The 24530-nt window shown below is 37.5% G+C and overlaps 1 protein-coding gene across 3 annotated transcripts in view; it reads left to right on the top strand.

Moving 5' to 3' along the window:
• The window catches only part of KANSL1 (KAT8 regulatory NSL complex subunit 1), a 178520-nt gene that overhangs the window by 115804 nt on the left and 38186 nt on the right, over nt 1-24530 (top strand). For all 3 annotated transcript variants that reach the window (XM_059380824.1, XM_059380823.1, XM_059380825.1), the window contains 2 exons: nt 8656-8797; nt 16389-16493. In XM_059380824.1, coding sequence (XP_059236807.1) covers nt 8656-8797; nt 16389-16493 — 247 coding nt within the window. The remainder of the gene's footprint in view (nt 1-8655; nt 8798-16388; nt 16494-24530) is intronic.

Below are 24530 nucleotides of genomic sequence, written 5' to 3' on the forward strand. Positions count from 1 at the left end.
TTCATTATCTGTTAGCTTGTATTTTGAGATTTTTCATTTAAAAAGAGATTTTTATTGTATTGAGATTTTTCATTTAAAAAGAGTCCAAGGTAAATGCAAGAACATAGGCCAAGACCAGGACTGTTTCATAAAACTAACATGGATTACAGAGTTCTATATGATCTGACCCTACTACCTTCCTATATCCATTGTCAGCTCCAGTGCATTCTTCCCCTTGTTTACTGGTTGAGCTGCAGCTACAGAACCTGTATACATATCATTTCTTCTTAAGACACACTACAGTCCCCAGTATCTTTTGTACATCTCCATACCACCCCCCACCCCGGACCTCTCATCCCCAGCAAGTTTGCATGTCCACATCCTGATTTATTCTTTGGAGTTTATTAGGTTGAGTGGTTATACTACAGAGAAGTCCTCTACATCCCTCAATCTAGATCCGATGTCATAGTTATAATCTCTTCTCTCACACTTTGCATGACTGTCTATTAACATTTGTATTGCCCATTAAACTCTAAGCTTAATGATTCACAGTTCTTGTTTATTATATCCTCAGCACCTGGTATAATCTCTGGTAATAAATAATAGGTACTTATATATTTATTCAGTGGCACTGGTGCTGGGGTAGGGGTGGCGGATGAGAGGAAGAGTTGATGGTAGCTGAAAGTTTGGCTTAAATAATTTGCCAAAACACATAAATCTCTTTTCAGTTTTGGAGTTAATCTTATTTAAGCATTAGGACAAAAGGGTTAACTATTCAAAACCCCCACCTCCACCCTTACCCACCACCCTGGAGTCTTTATGAGGATCAGTTAATTGGAAGTTTAGAATTGGCTCTGGTAGATTGGTTTCCTGTTACTCTAGACCTCTCTAGAAAGCTGATAATAGTTAGGATGACAGATACAAAATGCTTCTTAAACTCATACTCATCGAAGTTTTTATTTTACAGGCAAAACATGAAGGATATTTGATGGTAGACTTTTTTGTGTGCCCCCCTCCCCCATTTTATTTCCTCCATCTCTGTAAGTTTGGACAGAGGGTAATGTCATTGAAGTTGTTGCTGAATACATTATCTATTCTAATGAACTACAGTTGAGCCTTGAACATAACATGTTTAAACTGGGAGGGTACATTGTATGTGGTATTTTTTTGATACAGTACTATAAATGTATTTTCTCTTATGATTTTCTTAATATTTTCTCTACCTTTATTGGAAGGATGTAGTACATAAAACATATACCATATGTGTTAATTGACTGTTTCTGTTATTTGGTAAGGCTTCCAGTCAACAGCAGGCAGTTAGTAATTAAGTTTTGGCATCCCAAACCCCCGTGTTACTCCAGGGTCAGCTGTACTTCAGTTTTGCTGTTTAGCGTGGACCTTCTTTGGGTGAGTCGAAGCCCAGCACTCAAACTTAAGTCTGTTGCTAACTGAAAACATCTATTTCCTGTATTTTTCTGCTTCTTGGAGGTTTATTTGTCCTCTTTTCCCTTCTTTTATATCTTTTACAGTATAGAATTGGACTCCAAGGTTATGTTTGTTTAATCTTTTTTAATACACAGATTGTATTTTGCAGTCACGATTGTATCATTTATGAATGCCACATTCTTAGGAAGCAGATGTTGCTATTATTTCCAGAGGTCAGTTTTCATGTCTGTAATCACATAAAGTGTAAATAAAAGTGAGAACTTGGCTTGAACCTGTATTCCTGCTTCTTCACCTATTCATTTCATTCTGCTTTTAAGCTAGGTGGTAGACACTTGTATATACCTTTTTTTTTTAAAGTGGCTCTCAGTAATGTCAGGATTTTCTATTCTTGTGACCCTGACTCTTAACCTGGATACTGTGAATCTAGCAACTTACTTATATGCTCTGATTGCTCAGGGATGATCTCGACTTCACTTATGTTATTCTGTTGGTTTTATAAGTCATGTAAATAACCTGGAGATTTCAGAACCTAGGTATTTCGGACTTTCTTGCACACTTGGAAGTAGCACAGAACTCTAAAATAATTTGTGTGCCAGTTTTTCAACATAGTGCTATGTAATTTGGCTGTAGACAGTCATTTTACTTTTAATTTTTTTTAATAGAAATTTTTCTACATAAAGTGAAAGAACTGGAAATAGAAACGAAATCAGAACTGAAGAGGAATTACCATCATCCAGGTCTTTTTAACTTATTCATTGTTGTTTAATGAGATTTTTAAAAAAAATTCTAGATTAAAAAAAAATTTCTAGATCACAAGGTTGTGAGATCAGGCCCTGCTTTGGGCTCCATACTGGGACCATGGACCTGCTTCAGATTCTCTCTCCCTCTGTCTCTGCCCCACCCCTCCTGCTCCCTCCTATATATATATTTACATACACACACACACACACACACACACACACACACTCTGTGTCTGGTCCTACAGCTATCTATATATATACATTTCCCCTCCTTCCCCCCTAGATCAGGGAAAAGTTGTACAAACCAGCACTGTTCTGCTAGATTAACAGATATTCCATCTTGGAGTAGAAGTTAGGTGATTTTGTTAAAGACAGCAGTAGGCCAAGTATGACATGGTTCAGTGCCTAGCTTTACTGTTCTTTTTAGATAAGTCAGCTTTTGCTCTAGTTTATCTTTGAGGAAGAGGAAGTGTCTGTCACTGCCTCTTATTGCTCTGCTGTCTCTGGCAATTCTGTAGACATTGAAGATAGGGTTTATCAAATAGAAGGAGTTGATATACTAGTAATATTGCAAATTCTTGTTTTTCTCTTAGCAGAAATTAAATTCCTTAATGCTTTTATTTTAGTAAAATCAGTGGTAATCACCTCTGAGTTAAGTGAATCAGATCATTACCTCTCAAGGTGTAATAGAAACGTTTTTTATGAGTGACACCTTTGAGGATTCAGTGTATTATTCCTAATATGTAATAAAAATAAGAGGACTTTGGCTGCCACATTTGAGGTTAAATCTCCTTGCATAAAAGACCCTGTGTTGATCTGGTCCTCTTCTACTGAAACATTTCTATTAACATTACCATTCAAGATGATTTTAGAAAATTAAAAGACAGAAATCACTTTTTTGTTTTCTACATTGGCCAACATGTAAGCTGAACCCTAAATTTTTAAGTGTTTTCCACTTCGTAGTTTCAGAGTGTTTTATAAATACAAGCGCATTTTTAGAGGAAATGATTTTTTTTGTTGTTCAAGTGAGTGGCATAAATATTTTATATTCTTGGATCCTGTAAAATACCCTAAGTTCTAGATACGTGGTAATAGTCTTCTTAACCCTCTAAAAAGAATCTATTTATACAGCATATGCTATTTTATACAGATAAATACTGGTACATAGCTGGCAACATTAAAATGTATTATTCATGTGGTATTGCCAAAGGAAACATTGGTACTGTATCTTCCTGCATTTAGGTAACCAAAAATCAATCCATAACGTAAAATTTTAATGGGTTTTTATATAAAGCATATTTACCAATGTGTTTACAAAAGTGAGGGGCAAAGTAGGAGTTAAAATGAATTCTCAGGCAGTAGCCTGGTAGGTGTAGACAAACATTTTGGTACAAACTGGAATAAAGTAGTACACAGCAGAAAAATAGTTTAGTAAATATTCTAGTGTCCTGCATAGGCAATAAAGTTAAAATAATTACTTCACTAATTGTTAGCACAGAATAAGCAATTCCATCTATGTTGGAATTTATATCTTTTTCTTCATCATTCACAAGGACTGCATTAGAAACCAATTCAGTATGTAATTATCACTGTACAACCTTAAGTCATGTGTTCTTTTTGAAGACTGACTAATATTAAATCAGTAGCACTTTGATCTGTAAATTATCAAAGTAATAAATTTACATTTTGAACATTGGGGGGAATCCACCTCTCCCTCAAGTAAACTGAATTTCTGTGGCATGTTGTATTTGTTATAGGGGGAAAAAAGGTGAGATATGAAGGTCTTATTCCTTTTTTTTTTTTTTTTAAGATTTTATTTATTTATTTGACAGAGAGAGATCACAAACAGGCAGAGAGGCAGGCAGAAAGAGAGAGGAAGGGAAGCAGGCTCCCTGCTGAGCAGAGAGCCCCACTTGGGACTCGATCCCAAGACCCTGAGATCATGACCTGAACTGAAGGCAGCGGCTTAACCCACTGAGCCACCCAGGTGTCCTGAAGATCTTATTCTTAAAATAATATTTTGTGGTGTTCTGTCACTAGAGTCTGGTATCATCTTCGTAGCTACCTCAGACTTGTATATCTTTGTTAATAGTTGGGCTTTCTACCCATATTGCTGGTATTTTAAACACAAGATACTGGGGTGCCTGGGTGACTCAGTTGGTTAAGAATCTGCCTTCGGCTCAGGTCATGATCCCAGGCCCCTGGGATTGAGCCCCATCAGTCTCCCTCCTCAGCAGGGAATCTGCTTTTCTCTCTGCCCCTCCAACCCGTGTGTGTGTGTGCGCGCGCGCGCGCGGTGGAGGGTATGCTCTTTCTTTCTCAGACTCTTAAAACCATATAAGATACTTTTTGGACACTTGGGGTGGGGGTGGGGTTTTTATTTTTCATTGATTATATTACAACATTGTGGCAAACTTTCCATTGAAAATCACTTCCGATTCTAAACTGTCAAATGACAACTGTATTTGTAGAATGAAGACTGTTCGTAATTTGATGCTGCTCGTCCTTAATGAGTTTATTAGCCAATTTCCAAAAAATATTATTAGGAAGTTCAGTTTGTTATTGATATTTAGGAGAATACCTATAGAGTGGGCTTGTTAGTTTTTGCCTTAGGAAAATTTAAAAGGGCTATTCTTTAATATCAAAAATAGTACTTGTCAAAGTTCTTGTGAATGGAAATGTTTTAAGTAATTTTCTTCTCTGTTTTAGTCTCAGAGTTTCAAACAGATTTTAAAGTGTTTGGGTTTATTTCTTTTTTTTCAACCCCTTGCTATCAGACAAGAAGGGGAAAAAAAGAATTCTTTTGGTTAGGGTGTATCTAAATTCAGAGATAACAAATAGATTTCCTCTTTCTTGCCAATTAAGAGTGCTTGGTATCCTAGAACACTGTCATGAGAAAGCTTACGGATCAAGTTCAGGATCACGGGGAGAGACTGCTAGGATTCTTTGTCCATCAGGGGTGACTAAGGAGGAAGCACTGTAAATTTGCCCCTTGATTTTCTTTCCTTTATCTTAGTTTTCAACATTAGGGTTTGTTTTGGCTAGCCACTGTCCATTGTTAAAACAATTTGTGAATAAACTGTCATTAAATGAACACTGTGTTAATTGTACTAATCAGTTTTTGTCTTTGAATTGCTTTTACAGTATGACTTCCATTATACTTTGTTTTCTTGAAGACTTAGGATTTGAAAAGAAGCCATGGGAGGTGTATGGTTCCTTACACGTAAGAGTGACAGGAAGTAATGAGGTTTGAGGCAAGTTTAGTTAGGAAAAGTAGTGTATAACTTTGTTATGAATAGTAGTAGCTGAGGTTTATTGGAGTAGCCCAGTCATGATATGGTGAATGGGCATTTGGTGCTGTGGTAGCTTTGGGAATGAATGAAATGAACTTACAAAACCAAGAGATTTAGCTGGATAGGAAGGTGACCCTCATGGAGGAATGAAAGTTGGAAATTTGATATGCAGGTTAACTAACTTTACCTCTTATTAAAAAGATGGGGGGGGGGGCATTTTTATAGTTCAGGAATGATCCGGAGATTGTATTTAACCTCTTAAGGTTCTTTCCTGATTTGGGCTAGAACTAGAACTGCAGCCAACATTAGACCAGATAATTAGACTTTTCTTATTGAGAGAAAGAGAGAGAGGTTGTGGGGGGGAGTGGGGAGGTGGGGTGGGGAAGGAGAGAGAAAATCTTTAGCAGGCTCCATGCCCAGCATGGAGCCCACCCAGAGCCAGACCTGGGGCTCAGTTTCACAACCTTGGAAATCATGACCTGAGGTGAAATCAAAAGTCAAATGCTTGAGCCACTAAGCCAGCCAGACTTTTAAAAAAAAGTCTCTACATCTTGTACTGATTTTATCAAGGTTAGGGAACTGTAAAATCCCTTCTTTCTAAAAGAGAAATAATTGGATAATACTTGGTCACAGTGGTTGGCTTGAATGGCTTATTTTTAGACCATATAAAATAAAAGTAAAATATCATTGCTAACTTTGGTCTTAATTATAATGATATAATTGTTAACTCCTTTCTAACCCTGCTGTGGTTAGATGTGTTCTGTCATTATTGACTTTTTTTTTTCTTTTTTGAAGATTTATTTAATTTCAAGAGAGAGAGCAGGAGGAAGGACAAAGGCAGAGGAAGAGGGAGTGTCTCAAGCAGATGCAGACGTTGAGCTTGGAGCCTGAGGAGAGGCTCCATCTCACAGCCCTGAGATCAGGGCCTGAGCTGAAACCAAGAGCTGAACAAGCTTAACCAATTGTGCCACGCAGGCATCCTGACATGTTTCAGTAGACTGTTAGAGTTCACTTACAGCCATTTAAAATTTTTGGTAGTGAGTATGTGTATCCTGATGAGGCGGGGCTACAGTCAGAGTGACTGTTTCTGCTTTCTTAGAAAAGAATTTTATGGAAGATTATGAACTACTTTGATTATAGAATATACCAGGTGCCATATACTCCTCTAATATTTAAGGAATGTTAAAATGTTGTCATGTGTTTCCATGAAATTTTTTTTTATTTTTATTGTATTTTTTAAGGGTTTTATTTTTTTTTTTAAAGTAATTTCTGTGCCCAGCATGGGGCTCGAACTCATCACCCCAAGATCGAGTTGCACGCTCTACCATATGAGCTATCCAGGAGCCCCAGACTTTTGTTTTTAAAGATGAATCACACATTACATTATAAGTAGAGCTAAAATCCAACTTCTTCATTCCCATTCCCAGAGGTGATAAGAACCTTGATCCTAACTTGGTTGAGTATCAGTTCTGCGCATATTTTTATACTTTACTATTACTACTTATGTATTGGCCACAGCCCTTATTGTATGTTTATGCTTTTTTAGTTTCTTAGAACTTTTCCATTTCGTGTTGTTGAGATTTAGTCATGTTGATACATATAATACTAATTAATAAGCAATATTCCTTTAAATTCTTTTACTACTTGTGTGTATCTCAAACAACTTATTTCTTAGTTTATTTTCCTACTTTAGCAAATTAGATTGTAACTTTTAGCTCTTACAAACTATTGCAGTGAATCTCTTTCTTCATGCAGATGTGCAAGTGTTCTCAGAAATAGAATTTCATGATGGTTGGGTATTCACATTTTTCTGTCTAGCCAAGTATTTCCAAATTAGCCTTCAGAAGCAGGTGTGTCAGGTTTTATTACTGGCAGTGTATGAATTGCTGTTCTCCACATTTTAAAAAACTTGTTTTTTCCAGTCTGGGTTTGAAATAGCTTCCTAATATCTGACCGAATACTAATATTTTAACCAAAATCTAACAAGGTATGGTGTATTTTTGAATATCGATTGGCCATTTGGATTTCTCACATGAATTTTATATTGTTTTATTAGATTGTCTGTTTTTTTAATCTCTTTGTTGGAGTTCTAGTTTATATTCTGATATTTAAACTTCAGTTATGTGTGTTACAGATAATCTACCAAATAGTGGCTTGTCTTTAGCTTTATTTAATCTTTTGTTGTATGTTGAAATTTAGCTAAGATGTTTTTTGTGTCTTAAGGAATCCTTTCAAAGATATTTTTCTTTCAGTTTGGCTTTTCAGATTTAGGAATTCCGAAATTATGGAATTATATGATGATGAGGGGAACTAGTTTTACCTTCTTCTGTGTAAAGAGCTGGCCATTCAACTGTCCATTGAATAGTTCAGTTTTCCCCACTGATAACGGATGTCATCCCTTTTATATATCCAGTTCTGAGTTTTGGGGCCTTGTATTTTGTCTCACTGGTCTTTTTGTCTTTCTAGATACTGCTTTAATTGTTATGGCTTTACAGTAAGTCTGTAGTTGCCAGTTTCCATCATATTTTCTTTAGAATTTTGCTACTGCTAGTCTTTGTTTCCTTGTGAATTTTTTGATCTTTTTATCTGTTTCCATTAAAAACCCTGTACGGAATCTGGTTGGGACTTACTTGAATTTATACACATGTGAAGATTGTCATCTTAAAAAAAATTGTGTCTCATTTTTATAAGTCTTTATGTTTTCAGGTTTTATTATTTCTCTAAAGATCTTGTATGTATCAAGTTAGCATAAGTTGGTGCTGTGAATAGTGCTTTTTATAAAAATGAATATTTTCCACTTGTTAGCACATACCAACACTTTGATAGTCTTGACAGTTTTGCTGTATTCTTTGCTTTAATAATTTGTAGTATCTTTTGGATTTTCTGTGTCGATAATCTTTATTATTTATATATGTTTTATGTTGAAATATTTCTCTGTCTCCTCTGAAATTGCCACAAGATTGAGATACTAGAAGGCAGTTTCAGCTAGTTAATTTGGGAAATATCTATATGTGAAGTTTTGTCCATGTGTTTCCTGTAATTTGACTTACATACATATATACATACGTTAAGTCTTGGGTTTTTCTTGGCAGTAGACTAGGCGACATAAGGGCCTTTAGATGTTAAAACCATCCCATTCCCATTGGGTATAAATGTTGCTGCTACTCTCGAATTTCACTCAGTTTATTTCCTTTTAGGAGACGCAGGTCAGAATGGAGATGGGCTGCAGACCGAGCAGCTATTGTCAGCCGCTGGAACTGGCTTCAGGCTCATGTTTCTGACTTGGAATATCGAATTCGGCAGCAAACGGATATTTACAAACAGATACGTGCTAATAAGGTAAGAGATAAATGTCTGGTCTTTTTCAGCCCAACTAAAAATTACGATTATCCTTTTTTCCCCATCCCTCAAGAACTCATAACTGGGTCAAAGAGAAGAGTTTAATATGATCTGATAGAGTGTTTAGTTTATTTAAGGGCCTCATGTTTAAAATAGAGCAGACCACACTATTAAAATGTAATGTTAAATTGAACATGTGTTTATAATGAAACAGTTCTGTATTTGGGCTAATAGGAAACATAAAAAAGAGTATATAAATGTAAGCCATTGATGTAACTCATTATTTGTTGTATTTATGGGAAAGCAATGATGGCTAAGGATATCCTCTTGCTTTTCTACTTAGATGCATTTCTATTTTACCACTAAGTGTCTCTTGCTTTCTTAAGGAAAATTAGGATTTTCCCTGAAAGACTGTTCCAGTGCAATTACACATTGGTGTTTGGATTTTGTGTCCTCCAGTCTGCAGAGTCCTGATTCTTACCAAAGAAGTTTTATCTTTGATAGTGACACTGTGGTAGTTTTTCTTCTTAAAAATCACCTTAGAAAAGAGTCCCTTACTCAGTTTGGGTTTGACTGAGGGGTAAATGTGCATGGAAAAGACACCCATTCAGCAGATAGGTTAGTGCCTACCGTGTACCGGGCACTGTTCTCTTTGTGCTCTTTAGAGGGGTGTGTGGTAAAATAAAAATCCTGCTTTTGTGGCGCTTACATTCTTTCAAGGTTTTTTTTTTTTCATATTAGCTAGATGAAGAGTCTGTTGCTCTTAAAAATACATGTCACAACACTTTTTTGTCTTGCCTTAATGCTGGTCAAAGCCTTCAGAAAATTGCTGTACAGTGTGTACTGTGTATGCATTAAATTAATTAGTAAGCCAAAAGTTTAAAAGGATGACCAACTGACAAGATAAAATGAGAGTTTGAAGTTTTGTAGCCCCCCGTATATATCATCTAAGCTTTTATTCCAAAAATTCCACTGGAGTGCTCTTGTAGTTGTTCTTTTTGGGAAAACTTTTTTTTTTTCCCCCAAAGATTTTTATTTGACAGAGATCACAAGTAGGCAGAAAGAGAGGGGGAAGCAGGCTCCCCGAGGAGCAGAGAGCCTGGTGCGGGGCTCAATCCCAGCATCCTGGGACCATGATCTGAGCCGAAGGCAGAGGCTTTAACCCACTGAGACACCCAGCTGCCCCAGGAAAATATTTTAGTTGGGTACCTTATAGTACCTTTCTTGGTGACTGTTTTAATTCTGCCATTTATTAAAATCATAAAGCATACCATAATAAACATCTTTAGCTAAGTCATATGGATACTTGTATGTTCTGGATACCTACTTCAGAGACATATTTTGGCAGCAGGCTCAGTTTATAGCCTCACTAGTTGTGAGTGGGATTTCTTTCCCTGTAAGATTTTATTTTTTAAGTAATCTCTATACCCAGTGTGGGGCTTGAACTCACAACCCAGAGTTCAAGAGTCACATACTCCACTAACTGAGCTAGCCAGGCACCGGAGAAGATATTCTTTTTTTTTTTTTTTTTTTTTTTTTTAAAGATTTTACTTATTTATTTGACAGAGAGGGAACACAAGCTGAGGGAGTAAGAGAGGGAGAAGCAGATTCACGGTGGAGCAGAGCTCCATCCCAGGACCCTGGGATCATGACCTGAGCTGAAGGCAGATGCTTAATGACTGAGCCACCCAAGTGCCCCCAGAGAAGATAGCCTTAATTCACTTTTGGTTCCTGTTTTATTCTTTGGCTCATAACTCAGCAGTAATGACAACAGTTTGGGGAAACTTTGAAAAGTCTTAGGTATTTCTAAGTATCTGGAACGTGCTTATCTGGGAGTTTTGTGCATATATTGACTCTTCAGGAGTTTTATTATTCAAAAAATTATGTATTAAAGAAATGTCAGGCTTGGGTTTAATAATCTTTTGTTCTAGTCCTGTCTCTGCTACCATAGAGCTATGTAAGCTTGGGAAGAAAAGTCACTGAACCTTCCTGAGCCTCCGTTTTCATGGTCAATAAAATAAGACATTCAAGATTGTAATATATTGTCTTGGTCTACAGTCTGGATACACAATATCTGTTACAGAATTCTGATTGGAAGAATAAAAGTTGAATGCTAATCCTAATAAGTAGTATGTTGAAAACTGACAACTTTATTTAATATTTGTATTTATACAATGTCTGTTTAAAATAAACGTATTAGTTTCTTGGGGCACTTTCTTGGGTAACAGCACAAATTGAGTGATAAAACAACAGAGATTTGTTTTCTTATAGTTCTGAAGGCTAGAATTCTAAAATCAGCATAGAGGGAAGGCCACACCCCCTTTGAAGATTCTAGGGAAGAATCTTTACTTGCTGCTTCTAAGTTTCTGGTGGTTGCTGGTAGTCCTTGGTGTTCCTCCTTAAAAAGCATCATTTCTTTTTCTGCCTCTGTCCTCACTTGGGCATCTTGTCTCTGTGTGTCTGTGCCTATATTTCCCTCTTAAACGAACATTAGTCATATTGGGATTTAGGGCCCACAGTAGGGCTCATTTTAACTCAGTGTTGTCTGCAAAGACCCTAATTCCAAGTAAGGATCCGTTTATAGGTTTTAGGTTGCATAAATTTTGGAGGGATACTGTTCAAGCCTGTATAACATGTAAGCAATAAAATAAATCCCAAAGGTAAATTAATGTGTATTTGGTCTCCTATCACTATAATAACAGAAGTCTTTGAGCATTTACTGTGTGCCAGGCACTGTGCTAAGTGTTTTACTATTACTTACAAAACTAAAGGTTAACCATTGGAGCGTCAAAGAAGAAAGCAGTTTGTTCGTGGTCAAGTAAACATGTGAGCACAGAGCTGAGAACAGGCATTTGACTGTTGCTCAATTTAGTTGCTTCCAAGAGCTTGCCTACTTTTTGAGTTACTAAGATTTTTAACTGCCTTTGTTTTGGTAAAGTGGATTGATATTCCCATTTCCTATCCTCCAAGATTTGTTAGGATTGCCTGGGTAGTACAGGCCTTTTCATAAGATGAATCCAGACTTGGTGATAAACTGTAGAGCTATAACGTGTCTTAAATTGGGGAATAAGAGACTGAAGCTTTCTTTTTCTTTTTAAGGATTTACTCTCTAGCATGTTAACTTTAATTTTCTGAAAGTGACATATTCCAAAAAGAAAATAAAATATTTTGAGAAGTACCACTAGTTGATTACCAGTTTATTTCCTGTCAGAAATTAAGTATTAACTTCCAGGTTGAGAGAATCTTGAGAGTTTCTTTTGGGAGTAATGACTCCTCTTGCTTTTTGGAGAAAAAGGATACAGTGTTTAGGGGTTCCTATTTTAATTTTCATGATCATTGAGCTTATTTTTTTTCAAGATGCTCCCTTATAGAATGAGAAAGGAGAACAATATATGTACCTGGAATGTGTACATAAACAAGTATGTTCATGTATTCTTGTTTAGTGCACAGAGCAAATCTTAGAGCTTACATGTTTGTAAGAGGCAGAGCTAAATTTGAACTCACAGCTATTTATCTGACTCCAGAGCATTTTCTAACACTCTGCTGTTCTGTTCTTTTGTCTTTATTATATGTCTTGAGCATGTTTATTGATATTTCATACTTGCTAAATAAAACTGAGAGGGAAAGCACAGGGACCATATGGGTTTTGTTGTTAAAGGAGACTTCTTAACACAGTCTTCAACATCCATGTCTAATACAAAACATACCATTTTTCTGTTATTTCTTCTGACTGATCTGTGAAATTACATAGCAATTACTAACTGAGGATGGACATATTGTTGGGAATGAGAGGTGGAAGATCCTTGAAGTTTCTGGATAGGAAGGGAGCTGAAGGGAATGGTAGAAGCCTAGAAATACACCTTTGTCTTCAAAAGTGATGTAAAGCGGTTGACATTCCCATCTTAGAGGGTTATAAGGCATTGTGGACAGCTATGTCTTGTCTAGGTGGCCCAGCGTGGTTCATGTGGAACTGATCTGCAGTAGACCACTGATTTATCTTAAGATGGATAAGGAAGATTGACCTACTCAGAATGAAAAGGGGAGGGAGTGTGTGAATTTGCATCTTAATTTTGTGTTATAAATTAAGAGGTGATTTTTTTATCTTGTACTTTGGTTCCATATATTACATGAAATTGTTGAAATAGCAGCAATTAAGTCTACAGCTTAAGCTTTTTCTGTTCTTTTTTGCTTGCTTTCTTTTGCCCTGTTTTATAATCAGGCTTAGTATAATTCCTTCTACCAATTCTTCCTTTTTCAGTTTTGGTTCATACTATTTTTTTCTTCCTTTTTTTGACTTCTGTAGGATAGCTTTATGTTTCCACAGAGGAATAATGTATAAGGATATATTATGACTGCATGCAGCTATGATCCATCCCAAGTCCTTGGATCCTTTTATAGAATTTTTCTAGGCCTAAGGGCCTGGACATGATCCTGGTTTTGACTTGAGCAGTGGTGAAGAATGGGGAGACTCTCCCAGTCTTTGTATCTTAGCCTCTGCTAGTATGCAGTCTATTTTAGAGTGTAGTAATAGCCCTGAGATGCCCACTCCCATTTAATCCTTGCATTGTCCTTTCTTCTTTAGCATTTCACACCTTCTTATGTACTACATAAAATTTATTTACTCAAATTGTTTATTATCTGTCTTCCCCAGGATTGGAATGTAAGCACTTTCAGGGATGGGTTCGGATGAGGATTACCAGGGTGGAAGGATCTGTCTCTCCTTTCCTGTATTCCCAGCCCCTAAAACAATGTCAATAAGTGGATAATTGATGGCTTGATCTGAGTGAATGAAAGAACATGAGGAATTTGACCCAGTGTTTAGCCCTAGTTCTGCCATGGATTGGCCTGTTGACATCACCTTCAACCTCCATCCTCTCTGGGTCTATAAAATGACTTGGAATAAGTGGTCCCTACCAGGGCTTTTTAACTCTCTGGAGAGTGCCCTTGTTGTCTTTCAGAGAGGTGTTTATTTTAAGAGATTATTCAGTGGCTTAAGGAGAAAGTTTTCTCTCTGGAAAATAGTGACTCTACACTTAGAGTAGAGTCTGACTTATCTTCTAACCTAAAAAAAAATTGAGGGAGTAACTTTATACCTGGTAATTGGCTTATTTAGGCTTCTAAATTAGGCTGTAATTAATATATATATATATTTTTTTAATTTATTTATTTGACAGAGAGAAATCACAAGTAGACGGAGAGGCAGGCAGAGAGAGAGAGAGAGGGAAGCAGGCTCCCTGCCGAGCAGAGAGCCCGATGCGGGACTCGATCCCAGGACCCTGAGATCATGACCTGAGCCGAAGGCAGCGGCTTAACCACTGAGCCACCCAGGCGCCCTAGGCTGTAATTAATATAAACTTAATATACCTATTCAAGGAAAAAAAATTTTTAACCTAAAACTCAAAAAAACAATTGCTACACATTTCCTTTCTTGGTATATGATTCTGCTAGGGAATATGGGGGATTCCAATATATTTGTATTTTGTCTAAGTCTTTAGAGGGCTTAACATAAGTTAATAAACAAATGGAGGCGATAATAAATAAATTGGCCCCAAGGTTCTGCTCTGGAAATGAGATTCAAATGTACAGAATGTAGGACAATAATCCCAATGCTTCAGAAACTCTGGTAATGTAGATAAAACAAGTAGGGCCCAGTTAACCGGGGGCATTTTCTTGAAAGGAGATGGGACTTGGATTTGACAAGCTCTTTGAAAGGATGAGTGACATTTTGGATAAAAATATTTTTAAAGGGCAGAATCAGTATGAACAAAGGAAGTAAGAGTATTGCAACTTTTAATTGCATTTATTTATCTAATAACTATATTGTAATATCCTCCCTCTCAGTGGTAACAAACTCATACACATGCAGACATTTTCTAGGAGTTAATGAGACCAGTGTAACTGTAACCAGGGCTCTTAAGCAGGGAAGATGTTGAATGTACTATTTTAAGAAGGGAATAGTGTGCAGGATAACTGGTTTTTGCGAATAGTTTTTACTTTGACATGGTACAGTTTATGAAGTCTGTTTTGTGCTGTTATTGAGAGAGGAAAATTTTTTTCAGCAGTTTTTTTTAGCCAGAGAAACTGCATTGTGAGGCTAGGGCAAACCTTTCTAAATGGTCTTTCCCCTCTCTCTGAGGAGTTTCCAGTTCATTTTCTACATAGGCTAGTCATAGTCTTATTCCAGGATAGGTAAGTGTTGTTTCTCTTGCTTGGGGTGTAACTCTTTTTTAACTCTTTTTTTTTTTTTTTCTTCATGTTTAGGAGGAAACAGGTAGAATTCCATTGTTCTTTCTTAAGATCAGCCCCCCTCCCCCATTTCCTCTCTTGCATTCCCTATTTCATTAGAGATTTTTGAGTTAGAAAGGACCATAGGAATGAATCATCTGGTTCGCTGGCTATTACAAGAGTCTGGGTCATCATAATAGCTATGGTGCTCAAATTGATACAGTCAGAATTTTTAAGTCCTGACATTTATATTTTAGGATGGTCACTGGGGGGATTCTGATGCTGAGTCAAGATTGACGGACGTCTAATATGTTTCAATTTAGAGCTTGCCTTGGGACTTACCAGTGGAGCTTTTTTAAAAATGTAGAATACCCAGCCATAACCCCAGGGACTTGGAGTAAATCTGATGTTGAAGCTGGGCAGGTATAGTTTGATAAGTTTTCCTAGGTGATTCTAATACAAAATTACCTTTAAGAGACTTACTAGTCAGATCTTCTTATTTTCTAAATAAAGGAAAACTAAAGACACAAAGCCCTGGTTACTTTCATCCCAGTCTTTTATGTTATACAGTGTCAAAAGTTGGTTTTGGTTACCTCTGTTTGAGTTCATTGTGAGATTGATTTGTGTGGCTTTTTGTTTGTTTTATACTGTGAGCTCACTTGTGTCTTTACCAAGTTGCACCCTTGCTGACTAGATAGGATTTGTAGAGTTGTTTTAAGTTCCTTTTTACATTTTTTAATTCCTGGGATAACTGTAAGATCCAGCTTTGAAATTGTGAAGCAGGAACCTAATCTGGAGTGTTATTTATGCTTATGAGAAACAGGTGCCTTTGGAACAGCTTTGTTTGTTTTAAGTTCTTGGTTTGTAATATATTATAGGGAGTGCACTGTTCCACCTTTGTAACAGGTAAAATTTTGGTTGCTTAAATACAGATGGCTTATCACTGACATTTGTAGCACTTAACATTATGTTCGTAGCACTTAAGGTAATCTTTAAGCCACATCTGTGATTAAGTTACGTAGAAAAAATGCATTGCTGTTGTTATCACAGTATAGTCTAGTTAGTAATACAGTATAAAGTACCAGACTCTACTAAAGATTCCAGACTAAAAGATGTTAAAGGGAACAAGCTTATGTAGGTCATAGCATTTGAGTGGGAAAAGGGGGAAACTATGGTATTCTTTATGTTGAAATAACTCTTGGGAAAGCAAAACTGCTGATAGTGTTGATTTTGTTTGAGAAACATAGGAAAAGGGAAAGGGGCTTTGTTAGACCAGTCCCCTGCCCCTGACTCTTTTGATACTAACTTGTAAATTAAATTTGTGCTTTATGGTAGCACTCACTGATGCTGCTCTTCTGTCTTGCAGGGGTTGATAGTTCTTGGAGAGGCACCTCCCCCGGAACATGCAACAACAGACTTATTTCTTCCACTTAGTTCTGAAGTGAAGACAGATCATGGGAATGATAAATTGGTAAGTATAAAAGACAGGAAAGGGGGAATGAGGGAGAATTCTGGCATTTGCTTCAGTACACAGTTATTCTCTGTAACAAGGATTCTGGCATTTTTTTCTTTTTTAAAGATTTATTTATTTATTTGACAGACAGATCTCAAGTGAGCAGGGAGGCAGACAGAGAGAGAGAGAGGAGGAATAAGGCTCTCCGAGGAGCAGAGATCCCGATGCAGGACTCAATCCCAGGACCCTGGGATCGTGACCTGAGCCGAAGGCAGAGGCTTTAACCCACTGAGCCACCCAGGCGCCCAAGGATCCTGGCATTTTTTGAAGGAAGGGAACTGTATCCCTTTTTATCACTTTTGGCATTTCAAGGCCTGAATTCCTAAGTAGAGTGGCACAGGGCCCCTCCTGCAGCTGTGTAGTTGACCTTGACTTTAAAAGCAGCTCCTGACTCAAGACAACAGCCAGAGCAAGTGTGGGCATTGTGGGGTATTACTGAGAATCAGGAAACCATGTTGCTCTGACACCTTCACAAGTTTAAAACAGCCTTTCTGGGCCACTACAAAATGAAAAGGTTGGACTAGAGGTTTAACTCACAAAGATGTTGAAAGCTCTCTCGGAGTTACCTTTTTATTTCTGTCATGAGGGTAAAGCTGTCATTTTCTATAAGTTTCTGTATCCTTAGAGCCTAGCCCATATCTTCCTCTTCCATGTTTCCTTCTCTTTTTCTATTTCCTCAGAACCCAAATTAATTTTTTTAGCTTCTCAGCCCCAAGAGTGCTTTTTTATTTGTTTCAGGTTCCCCCTGCCCCCAGAAGCTCATTGGCTTTTATGAATATTAATATTTCTTGATTTAAGTCATTCGTTAGAAATTCCAGAGTCCCATGACAGCGGTTTATTTGGGAGGCTGGAGTGCCAGGTCTTGGTTTGCATCTGCAAATAAACAAAACTTGTTATCCTTTGTTATCATTTTAAGCAAGAATTCATGTGATATGGTGGAAACTAGCTTTCCTAATGACAGAACTTAAAGCCAGGGATAAATGTGAAGAAATTAAGAAGTTAATGGTTCTTAACTGGAAAATGGTTTTAAAGAAATTAAAGAGTAGAATGCCAGATTTTGCTAGTATTCAAGTCCACAGTGTGAGTTCATTATAAACTATCTATAGAATTTTTGTTTACAAATGGTTTGTGAAACTGTTTGTGTTTGCTATAGCCACGAAAAAAGTTGTTACAAGTGAGAGAACATGGGTAAGGTCACCTGGTGCTTGGTGATGTGAGCTACAGGAAAGAGATCTGAGGCATACGTGATTGAGAGTGAGTTTTATAAAGATACTTATATATTTGTATATTTAGGAATTCCAAAAAATTTTTGGACCGTCTCTTGTGAGGTTTTTCTTACCTCAGTGCTTGTGAAGGATAGTACATGACAGTCTCTCATTGTGTTTCTGATGCTCATTGTGTTTACACATGTTCACATACGGTCATGCAACCCTTAGGGATTTGTCCCTTTTCCTACCCACTATTCACTTGCATGAGTATGCTTAGTATTAGATTGTATGATTCTTGAAGGTCAAGGTCATCTTCCTCGTACCTAATATGTCAACTGCCAAGCAAGCAAGAGTTTTTCACTGTAGGAAGGCCTTTTAAAGTTCCTGGTTTGTGATATATTGTAGGGACTAGAATGTTCACCTTTGTTCATGTAGTAGTTTTGGTTGCTCAGATACAGTTGGCTTACTTAGAATTACATTTATAGCACTTAAGGTAATCCTTAAACTACATCTTTAATTTTGCCTTTTTGTTATCCAGCTTTTCTGAAAAGTGATTTATACATCTTCAGTTTTGCTTTAAAAAATCTTAAGTCACACTTGACACAGGGGCAGCTGTAAATTTTCATACTCCTATTTAACCAGCCTATTTTCCATGTCTATTTTGCTTATTAATTTTTTTTTCTAAAATGGAAGTATTTATTGCCCCCCCTTTTTACTTCTCCCTCAAAAGACATTTGAAGACTGTGGCTTAAGAATAATTATGTCAAAGATGTTTGTTTTGTTGTGCTGTGTTGTTCATTTTTGTATCTTCACTTCTGAAACTCACAAAAAAGCCAAAGGGGATTTTTTTTAACCTATCAAGATACAGTTTCAAGAAGTTTAACACAATTTTCAAAGATATACATTGTGACTTACTGATAAAGGTGAGAATGATGAGTGCTGAAATGAGATTACTCAGTAGCCTCCAAAACTTATAATATCCTATAAGAATAATAAAGCCATTACCTTCGGGGTTATGTTTTCAACTAGACACAGAACAGTTTTAACTCCTCAGTGTTCTAAAAATAAACATCCAGCTTGAGGTATCTGAGTCCTAATCAGGTATAAATAGTAAGTAAAACAAAGTTAAGTAATTTATTGAGAGTTATATCATCCTAGGAAGGCTTGTTAAGATGAAGTTCAAGTGCTACACTGAAAGGACGCATAATCATCTTTTTGCCTTATTTACAAACTGAATGAGTGTTTCTTGACTGAACCTATATATATCTGCTTTGGTTATGAGCACAGTACAGACATGGCAGAAACTGAATTATTTTAGAGACTGGATACATGGTGGGCCTTTTTAGAGCTATGGAGATAGCAGGAAATGTTCCCTGAGATGGAGTGGGTTTTGTTTTTGTTTTGTTTTGTTTGTTTGTTTTAAAGAGTTTATTTATTTATTTGACAGAGATCACAAGTAGGCAGAGAGGCAGGCAGAGAAAGAGAAGAGGAAGCAGGCTCCCCGAGGAGCAGAGTCTGATGCGGGGCTTCATCCCAAGACCGTGGGATCGTAACCCGAGCCAAAGGCAGAGGCTTTAACCCACTGAGCCACCTCTGCACCCCTAGTGGGTTTTGTTTTTAAACCACAGAGTGGTGGGGGAGAAAAAGGGAGAAACTCCTAGAAAAAAGCCCCTTTAAAAAATCAAACTTCTGGGGCGCCTGGGTGGCTCAGTGGGTTAAAGCCTCTGCCTTCGGCTCAGGTCATGATCCCAGTGTCCTGGGATCGAGCCCCACATCGGGCTGTCTGCTCCGTGGAGAGCCTGCTTCCTCCTCTCTCTCTCTGCCTGCCTCTCTGCCTACTTGTGATCTCTGTCTGTCAAATAAATAAATAAAATTTTAAAAAAAAAACAAAAACTTCAGTCTGACTTCTAACTCAAAGGCAGTTTGAAAGGTAAAAGTAGGTGGAGAGAAACTAAGGGCTTTGCAGGTGCTGATAAAGCCAACTGCTGCACTGATAAATTCAGATATAAAATAAAAAACCTTCTGAACAAAAAGGGTGTGTTCCTGGAAAGAGGAAGTATATAAAGCTGTTGAGAGCTGTTCTCCCATGTTCTAAAACCTGTGCTTTCCTTCCTTCTTCTCCCTCTCCATTCTCCTGAGTAAACAGTAGTCCCCTTTTCTCCATTTAAGAATTAATGAGTGAAAAGTACTGACTTGGAACCTATGCCTTTTACAAGGTGGGAAGAATGCGTTTAAAAATTACCAAAGAAATTCAACAAAATTTCAGACAGAAAACACACTCAGAGATGAGGGCCTTCCTTAGTCCATTTGGTACGGGGTTTTTAGAACTCAGCTAGAGAGCCACAATCTCCTTGGCTTTCATATTGTCAGAGGTTGGAGGTCACTGCTGCCAAGAAGCTAGAAATTGAGGGAGGGAATAGTGACAAAGAGGGAGTCATGGTGGAGGAGGAGGTCTTAGTCCCACACTCTGTGTAAATCCCTCTCAGATCTTTGAACCCCTTGGTTGGGGGTTCAAAATGGAAAATAGGCTGGTTAAATATAAGTATGAAAATTACAGCATTAGAACCCCAGCTCATTGAACCCCTTGAACTTCACAAAGTTCAATTTGGTTTTGATAGAGCCTAGTAGAAAGCAACAGTTGGCAGGCTGAAAGGAGCGGAGCCCAGAATGTATTTACTGCCCACTGCAGTGAAGACAGAATTTTGGAGTTTGAATTCTGTCGTGACTTGGTAAATACCTAGGTCCTGGGCCTTACACTGAAACCAAGGGCTCATGCTTTGGGATTTAAAGACTTTCCTGGGATTAAGAGGGACTCACCACAGGAGTAAGTTTTCAAAAAATCCAAAATAGGCTCTAATATGTTCCTGTGAAAACATGAAAGAAGTTACACAAAATCAAGGTTCATTTCGTTTCTAACTAAACAGAAATTTGCCTCATAGAGCAAAAATCAGTGTGCTTCAGGGAAAATTAATTGAATCTAGAATTCATAACATACCATATACAGTATATTACACAATAACAATTTATTAGACCTATCAGTAAATAGAAAAATGTCTTCTTTAGTTATGAGAAAAAAGTCAGTAGAAACCGATCCTGAAGTGGCTCAGATTGGAATTAGGAAATAATAAAAAGCATCTAATAAAAATATGTTTGAAGATTTATTACCACCACACTAACCAACTGAGCTAACCAGCCACTTATGTTTGAAAATTTAAAGTAAAGATAGTAAATCTGGGGGAATCTAAGCAGAGAGGTGAAAACTAAAGAAGAATCACATGGAACTTACAGAACACAAATTGGAGAATTGAAAAGTACAGTATCTGAGTAAAAAGGGTACTGTTATACTGAACAGCAGCTTGAAAACTTACAGAAGAGAAGGGATCGCGGGGTAGCTGGGTGGCTTACTTGGCTAAGCATCTGACTCTTGATTTTGCCTCAGGTCATGATCTCAAGGTCATGAGATTGAGTCCCACACGGGTTCCACACTCAGCACACATTCATTCTGCTTGTCCCTCTCCTTGTGCTCTTTCCCTTGTATGTGTGTTCTCTCACTCTCTTTCTCTCTCTCTCTCTCAAATAAATAAAATCTTTAAAAAGGGTCAGTGCACATAAGTATCCAATTAAAAAATAGACTGAACATAGAACTGCTCAGAAATGACCATAGTCCTGGGGAAACAGTAAGTATGTATCCCTAGAGTTCCAGAAGGAGAAGGGATTGAGTGGTACTGGTGGGGAGGGATGGGAGTTATGGAAGTAACGGCTAGATATTTGAATGAAAAAGATAATTTTGGAGATTGAAGAAACTCAGAAAATAGTAAGCAGGAGAAATATAACATGATGATAATGAAGATGAAGAAAATCTCACAAGTAGCCAGAGGGTAAAAAGATGCATTCCATATAAGTGAATATTGTTAAGGATAGGTGACTTCTATTCAGAAACAATGGAGGACAGGCAATGATGGGGTGAGGTCATTAAAATGGGGGTAGGATTTGCCCCTTGACATTCTATACAGGGCTAAAAAAAATTCTTCAAAAATAAAGGTGAAATAAAGTCCTTTTTAGATAAAAGAAAGTTCAGAGGAGTCTGTTGGCAGAATATCTGCACTGAAAAATGTTAAAGAACTTTCTTCAGGTTGAAGGTGAATAATAACAGGTGGAAGCTCAGATCTATAGGGAAGAAAAGGACAGGGGGAAGTATACTTAAGTATACTTAATGAACAGTAAGCATAAGAAAGCTGCTGTGGGTATATTAATAATAGCTAAATAGTTTTTTAAGACAGTAATACCAGAGATTACTGGTAAGAAAAAGGACATTTTGCATTGATAATGTAATCATTATCATTGATAATGCAGTCATTTCATCAGGGAGGCAGAAGAGTCATGAAGGTGGATGCTTCAGTACGTGAAGCATAAGTACACGCACACTAAAGGGATAGGTAAATCCATAATCATATTTAGAAATTTTCACGTTCCTAACTCAGTAATTGATAGAATTACTTTAAAAATGAGGAAGTAAAAGATCCAAACAACACTGCCAGGCACCTTGACCTTTTGGACGCGTGTAGAACACTGCTTTTCCCCCACACTTCCCATACCTTCTTGTGTGAAGTGGGAGTAATAATGTAAGTCCTTACTCTGTTATCTCAATTTCCAAACTCCAGAGATCTCTGAGAACCGAAAGTGGTTTTCCTAAGTCCTGCATCAAGGTCATTTGGCAGCAAAATTTGACATGAAGTGGTATTTGTTAAGACTGTTTATATTTTTAATTATCTATACCTTTTGAAGCAGAAGTATTAATGTATTTGATTTTTTAAAAAATTAAGACTATTTTGGAGTGATCAGTTTAAGGCTGATGGCAAAATTGAGCAGAAGACAGAGATTTCTCATCTACCCCCTGCCTGGAATGGTACTCCTGCCTTGGGTAGTCTTCTCCATGGTTAATATCTCCCATAAGGTGGTACATTTGTTACAAGTGATGAGCCTACATTGACATAACCACAGCCACCCAAGGTCCATAGTTTACATTACAGTTCATTCTTGGTGTTCACATTCTTTGGGTTTGGATTTGTTTTTTATTTTGAAGCACTTAACCCAGTACATATAGTATATGACTTTGTAAAAGTCTGTATGAATTTCCATGCATATCAGCCTTCAGGAGTCTTAGGTAAGAGTTGCTCTGTTTGTGTACCTCATTAGAATGGTTAATAATTAGCTGTTGAAGAAGTATACTCTGCTTTTAACAGCATTTGGTCCATAATAAATGTTTGGTTAAAGCTTATTTTTCCAGACCCTGCTGTGTGTCTAGGAAACACCTATTAGTAGAACCAGGTATCTTCCTTTGAGAGCTTTTATAGTCTTAAAACAGGCATATAACGGGGGAATAAAGAGGAAGAATTCTCACTTCTAAGGGAGGTCAGGAGAGGTAGCATAATAGAGAAGGATGTACTAGTTTTGAGTCCTTGTCCCTTCCAACAGAGAAGATACTGCATGTGTAATATGAAAGGCTTGAGAGAGTCTGGCATTGTAGAGGAACTAGAAATACTTTTCCTTGATGGAGTGTTGAATGATTGGGCCAGTTCATAATGGGTTTTGTATTTATCTTAATGAGCTTATATAGTTTATCCTGTAAGGGGACAGGAAGCTGTAGACTGATCCTAGATTTTTTTTTTTTTAAGATTTTATTTATTTATTTGACAGAGAGCGAGAAATCACAAGCAGGCACAGAGGCAGGCAGAGAGAGAGAGAGGAGGAAGCAGGCTCCCTGCTGAGCAGAAAGTCCAATGGGAGGCTCGATCCCAGGACCTGAGATCATGACCTGAGCTGAAGGCAGAGGCTTCAGCCTACTGAGCCACCCAGGCGCCCCCTGATCCTGGTTTTTTGTATGATGAAATTTGCTTTACTCAATACTGCTGAGTTAACTTTTCTCCTTTAAAAAAGACGTTTTTAAACTGGGGCACCTGGGTGGCTCCAGTGGGTTAAAGCCTCTGCCTTCTACTCAGTCATGATCCCAGTGTCCTGGGATCGAGCCCTGCATCCGGCTCTGCTCAGCAGGGAGCCCGCTTTCTCCTCTCTCTCTGCCTGCTTCTCTGCCTACCTGCGATCTCTGTCAAATAAATAAATAAAATCTTTTTAAAAAATGATTTTAAATTTAAAAGTTAAAAAAGTAGCACATGGGGTCCCTATGTACCCTTCACGCAGCTTCCTATAGTGTGGTTAACTTGCATAATCATTGTACAATGATCAGAACCAGGAATTAACGTGATATAATACTATTCAGATTTTATTCAAATTTCACTCATTTTCTCACTGATTTTTTTTGGGGGGGGGGTGTCCAAAATCTGTACTTCGTTGTCCTTTCTCTTTAAATCTCTTCCAAACTGTGATGGTTCCCCCTCTTTGTTGTCTTTCATGGCTTTAGTACAAAAATACTGGTCTGTTATTTTGTATGTTCCTCCCAATTGGAGTCACTTAGAGGTTATACATGGATCACAGTAATACCGTGCCCTTCTCAGTGCTCTCTACTGGGGATGTGTGATGGTGGTGGTGATAGCTTCTTTCACTTGGTTAAGGCAGTGCCTGCCAGCCTTCCCCACTATAAATTTAGGTGTTTTCCCTTCGTAATGAGTGTCTGTCTCGTGAGAAGTACTGTGTCCTATTCTGTTGCTCATTATACCTTAATCACAATTTTATCATCTACCTAGTGGGTTTGGCCTGCGACAGTTTTTAGTGGTGTTTACTGAATAATTTTCTGTATTAGTTGGGATTCTGTTAGGAAGAGCTGTCTTTT

This window comes from Mustela nigripes, chromosome 16 (genome assembly GCF_022355385.1).
Source record: "Mustela nigripes isolate SB6536 chromosome 16, MUSNIG.SB6536, whole genome shotgun sequence".
NCBI lineage: Eukaryota > Metazoa > Chordata > Mammalia > Carnivora > Mustelidae > Mustela > Mustela nigripes.